This window comes from Anopheles darlingi, chromosome 3 (genome assembly GCF_943734745.1).
Source record: "Anopheles darlingi chromosome 3, idAnoDarlMG_H_01, whole genome shotgun sequence".
In the NCBI taxonomy this organism is placed as follows: domain Eukaryota; kingdom Metazoa; phylum Arthropoda; class Insecta; order Diptera; family Culicidae; genus Anopheles; species Anopheles darlingi.
Genome location: NC_064875.1, coordinates 62,962,042 through 62,967,041, shown reverse-complemented (window position 1 = coordinate 62,967,041; position 5,000 = coordinate 62,962,042). Strand labels below are relative to the sequence as shown.

General features: G+C 49.5%; 3 protein-coding genes across 4 annotated transcripts in view; 1 reads left to right on the top strand and 2 right to left on the bottom strand.

Annotated features, from left to right (window-relative positions):
* LOC125954449 (calcium-binding mitochondrial carrier protein SCaMC-2) overlaps window positions 1–2,004 on the bottom strand; it is a 22,581-nt gene extending 20,577 nt beyond the window's left edge. Inside the window, exon 1 of one of the 2 annotated variants that reach the window (XM_049684802.1) lies at window positions 1,173–2,004. In XM_049684802.1, coding sequence (XP_049540759.1) covers window positions 1,173–1,412 — 240 coding nt within the window. In that variant the 5' untranslated portion in view covers window positions 1,413–2,004. The remainder of the gene's footprint in view (window positions 1–1,172) is intronic. The other variant, XM_049684804.1, reaches the window with a different exon arrangement.
* A 321-nt stretch (window positions 2,005–2,325) lies between these two features.
* LOC125954477 (adenosine 3'-phospho 5'-phosphosulfate transporter 2) lies at window positions 2,326–3,744 on the top strand. Its single transcript, XM_049684848.1, has 2 exons — window positions 2,326–3,400; window positions 3,470–3,744. The coding sequence occupies exons 1-2, from the start codon at window positions 2,451–2,453 to the stop codon at window positions 3,642–3,644; spliced, it is 1,125 nt and encodes a 374-aa protein (XP_049540805.1). The 5' UTR covers window positions 2,326–2,450; the 3' UTR covers window positions 3,645–3,744.
* Window positions 3,745–3,908: 164 nt separating this feature from the next.
* Window positions 3,909–5,000, bottom strand: part of LOC125954444 (tyrosine-protein kinase Src64B) — a 6,764-nt gene continuing 5,672 nt past the window's right edge. The window contains exon 4 of the mRNA XM_049684798.1: window positions 3,909–5,000. This exon is cut by the window's right edge and continues 4,176 nt beyond it. The gene's annotated coding sequence lies outside the window, so the exon portion shown is untranslated.

The window sequence follows — 5,000 nt, the reverse complement described above, 5'->3', positions numbered from 1 at the left end:
ATGCTTGGTTGAACCGCGAACATGAGGAAGAACCGGATTGTCAACCATATGGCGCAATGTGCCGTCGTCTCGGTCAACCGTGGAGAGCATTCGCGTGCCAAATCTCGTTTTCTCGTCGTCATAAGGGAACGACCGGCAACAAGCTGCGGATTGCCTGGCCCAGTAATACACACGCACCCGCACACACACACGTGCACGCCACCAGGTGATCAGCTGGGTGATGTTTACAATGTTTTTTGGGAACAAATCGCGAACTCGCGACTTATCAGCGCGCCGCTAGAGTAGCGTTCCGAATCCGGACGAAAAGTAGCGATAAGTCCGGATGGATGAATCGAGGCGAAACGCGACGTCAAAAGCAGCGGCGGCCACTAAGTAACGTGATTAGCGGGTACGACAGGACAGGGAATTAAGACTTAAGAAGCCGACGGAAGACGCATCGCCGTTATCTGCACGGAGTGCTATGATCGTCTCGCCGCGAGAATGTGTGTCTCAAAGTCACGTGTTTCAAAGAATCTAGTAAACATCGCTTTCGATTGCCGGCTGCCATAAACGGTATGAACTTCAAGCGTTCCCGGCTTTCGATACTTGATGACAAAGAGTTAGAACTCGAGGATTGTTCGTCAGCGTTATAAATAGCCGACGTTCTGTGCAATGCGCTTTCATAAAAAAAACGGAGAATTTCTAAAGATAAGAGGAATCGGTCAGCCACTGCAAGAGAACTGCCAACCAATCGATCTGCACTCTCTCTCTCCGGCGAAAGTGGGGTCGGATTGTTCACGGTCCGTGACATTTGCAGACTGCCCGACGACGAATTACTTTTCCCGACACGAGCAGACCGTGGAGGCTCGTCTCTGCAGCGGGACAAACATATGAGCGCGGGCCACGTGGTAGGAGAGACGGAAAATCCGCAGACCAGAGTGCGCATACGTCGGAATTGCTGCTGCTGCTGCTGCTACTGCTGTTGTCGCGGATGTCTTTTGCCCTTGAATGAAGGATGGTGACGGTTCGCTAGCTAGATTGTCCCTTCCAAATCCGACCAATCCAATAGGTGTTAAGGCAATTAAGGCAGAGGAAAACGGAATTACTAAGCCTGTAACTACCAGCTTTGCAGGAAGAAGCATAAGATATGATTTATGACTGGCGATAGCGAACGAAGTGTACACGACTCTTACCTCGGCGTACTGGTGAGACAGACCGAACTCCTTCAAGGCCGAGGACAGATCGTGAATATCAATCCGCCCATTGCCATCGCGATCGAGCTTGTTGAAGATCTTCTCCAGCCGCTCCTCGTCCGCCTGGGGCAGCTCGTGCAGGTAGTGGACGGGCGGAAAGTCCTGGCTTTGGCCCTGGCCACTAGAGCCCCCGTTCGTGCTGCTGTCGTTGCCGTTCGCCCCTCTGTTAACGTTGACCATTGTACACTAAACCAGCAGCAGCAAAGGCAGCGGATTTTTCTCGATTCACTAGATTCAGAGTAGGCCACTGCTACCGAACCAGACACTCACACACTCGTGGAGCACTTGCAAACCCCGTCTGGTCGACGCCACGCTATCAAAATTGCCTAACCACGCTTTCACCTGGACCTGGGGAGCACACCTAAGCACACGGTAATCACCTCCGAGCACCGAGCACCGGAACACGCACACGGAACTCGGCCAATACGCACCCCCAAAATTCGAAGCACCTTCGCGAAATGCACCAAGAAGACCAAACCCTTTTCTGCGAGACGGGACGACCGACACGCGGATCGATTTCGTTTCGTTGGCGACCAAACCCGCGGACGGCAGCGGGGGGGTCTTACTCACTCTCGACGTATCGCGTGTTTCTTTTGGCGTGTCTCGGGCACGAGTTTCACGAGAGAAAATCAGCGGGTGGTTCCGCTACGAGACAAAACTCGGTCCGCCGAAGCCTGCGCCAGCGCTGTGTGACGACGAGCAGAAAGAATTCGCTTGCCTTGCCTCCTCGGGCCCTCTTCTAACTCTTTTCCGGTGTCGCACGCACTTTTCCTTCCGAGCAAACGTTTTTTTTTGCGTTTCTAGCCGCGCCTCCCGCATCCACTGCCCCCTTCCCCTCTTCTTCTATCCGCTGTTGACAGCGCCGCTCTGACAGCTGTCAGTTTGTATTTATTTTTAAATACTGACCGTTAATTGCGCAAAAAAGATTGAGCAATTAGGCGATGAGGCTGAAGAGGACGTATTTTAAGGATGCAGGAGTTCAAACAAGCTTTTAGTTCTTTGATTTTGAAGCAAATTGTCCCATAATTAGCAGATATCTTCTCCCGAAAAGTGGGGTTGTTTTTGACGTTTGTTTACACCACGTCAGTTCGTTGTTTTCGTGGCGATTTTAAAGATGTTTCTATAAGTTTTACCAAAAATCTTTACTTTTAGTTCCTTATCGAACGGGGGGAGATGATACGAACCGTTGCTCAATAGTGTACCCTACTACGAACCGCGATGGCGAGCGGAAAAAGCACTACGATCTATGTCGGCGACAAGGATTTGAACCGCAACCGGAACGGCGCCGATGATCCGCCGGAGATAAAGATTCTATGCTTCGACCTTACCCACTACAACCGGACGACCCAGTTCCTGCTATGCTGTGCGGGTGTGTTTGCGCTCTATCTTGTCTATGGCTACATGCAAGAGCTGATTTTCACACTGGACGGTTTCCGGCCCTACGGATGGTTCCTTACGTTGATCCAGTTCGGTTACTACATCGGATTCGGGTACATAGAACGCTCGCTAGAGAAGACGACCGTCCCCCGGTGTATCCCGATGCGAACGTATGCACTGCTAGCCTTCCTCACCCTCGGTACGATGGGTCTCTCTAACTCGAGCGTCGGATATCTGAACTATCCGACGCAGGTCATCTTCAAGTGCTGCAAACTGATTCCGGTCCTGATTGGCAGCGTTCTCATACAGGGCAAAAAGCACGGTCCGATGGACTTCTTCGCCGCGTTTGCCATGTGTCTCGGGTTGATCCTGTTCACGCTGGCCGATTCGCAGGTGCAACCTGACTTTGACTCGTTCGGCGTGTTGCTCATCTCGTTGGCGCTGCTTTGTGATGCGGCGATCGGGAACGTTCAGGAGAAAGCCATGCGAGAACACCGGGCTCCCAACAACGAGGTGGTCATCTTCTCGTATGGCATCGGGTTCGTGTATCTGGCCGTGATCATGCTGGTGTCGGGCCATCTGTACAAGGGTATCATATTCTGTGCACAGCACCCCGTGGAAACATATGGCTATGCATTCCTCTTCAGCTTGACCGGATACCTTGGAATACAGATCGTGCTAACGTTGGTGCGTACGTGCGGTGCACCGATGGCCGCTACCGTCACAACGGCACGGAAAGCCGTTACCATAGCGCTATCGTTTGTCTTCTTCAGCAAACCGTTCACTATACAGTAAGAATACGCAACACGGAACTGAAACAGCAGAGTTCGAGGATTAATACGATTTTTATTCACCCGCAGGTATCTCTGGTCCGGACTGATAGTTGTTTTTGGAATTTACCTGAACGTCTACAGCAAGCGCAGCAAGCTCACCTTTGCCGATTTGGGAAAAATGGTCAGCTCGCTCTATCAGCGAACGATATCTCGAATGCCGATTGCAAGGCAGGGTACCAAAAAGTTGCTCCTTGAAGTGTGATCCTGCCAAGTACCCTTACTACAGCAGCAAGTAATTATGGAAATCATTCGATAGAAAGCCTAATAAATACGCAATATATGTTAAGATATGGAAACGAAAGACGAAATTTAGTCAAAATTTCTTGTCAGCATCGAGCTCTGCGATTATTTTTTAGCTATTGAAACACCAAAGCAACCTGCGACAGTCGCGAGAGGGTTCGGATGAGTTTTCGGATTTCCAAATCATTCTTTAACACAGTTATTTTCACTTTGTTCAATGCATCGCGAACGATTCCTTGCGCTTCGGTTTTATTACTTTCGAATCTTTGCGTTCACAGAATCGCACCCTTCCGTTATAAGCGCATGCTGCACAAACGCAATATGTTGCGAGTCGAGCTGTTTGTGCTTTTGTGAATTCTTTTGCATTTCGTTACTTCGCTCGGAATGGCTGGCTAGCCAGGTATGCCACATGCATTTTCAGTTTGCCTGCCGCTCTGCCTCCTGAAATCCCTCTCTCCAGGGGATTCACACGCTTGAAAGCAGATTCTACGCTAAATCTCCCCACGTGAGTCACACTTTTCACGTGGCGTACCTCGCAAATGTACTCAGCATTGTCGTACAACAAAACACTAAAACATTGATTTTGAATTTTCTCTCCCATACCGCGTCTTTTTAAATGTTCACTTGCACACGGGGGGAAGGGGGAGGATCGGATGTGGATCTAACAAGGATATCCCAACAACCTCTCGTCCCCTTATAAACACATCCCCCCCATCGCTGTTCACGTTCGATTGCCACTGTTTAGGAAAAATGGTGTTTGCATTAGTGTGCGGATGTCTGTCCGGCGGATGTCCTAGTTAGACTGTTTCTGGGTTCCTGCTTAAAAAGTTCCTCTATTTTCGATTTGTGCGTTGTTGTGAAGATAAAGTGTTTTCTATCTTCCTAGTTTTTACCTTCTCCCCTTATGGACACGCACACTATCAGCTACTACTCTGCTAAGTACTACTACATTTTACACCGCGTTTTGGAGTTTTTAATATTCGACCCACACGTACAAACACACACACACACACACACATACCAAGCTGTTAAATACTAACTAGTGTAGTTTTTGCGGGGAGTACTACACTTTTCACGATGGCCACCATTTGTAACACTTCTGCACAACCCAACTTCCGATCATCTTTTTGGCTGATTTAGAGGACGATTGAAGAAGCTTCGTCGGTGCAACGGTTCACAGGATGTTTCAATGGTTCTGCTGCCGGACAATAGTAGCCACAGACGACGGTAGTAGTCGTTTTATAAAACTTCTTAGCGTACAAGAATGAGTACCATTTTGTCAATGAGGACTAGGGGAGGATGCGTGATGTCTAGTTTA

Excerpts from the sequence above, each read along its gene's own strand:
- LOC125954477 (XM_049684848.1), top strand. The coding sequence starts at position 2,451 with ATGGCGAGCGGAAAAAGCACTACGATCTATGTCGGCGACAAGGATTTG. Across the intron at positions 3,401-3,469 it reads AGCAAACCGTTCACTATACA|GTATCTCTGGTCCGGACTGA; the intron begins GTAAGAATACGC and ends ATTCACCCGCAG.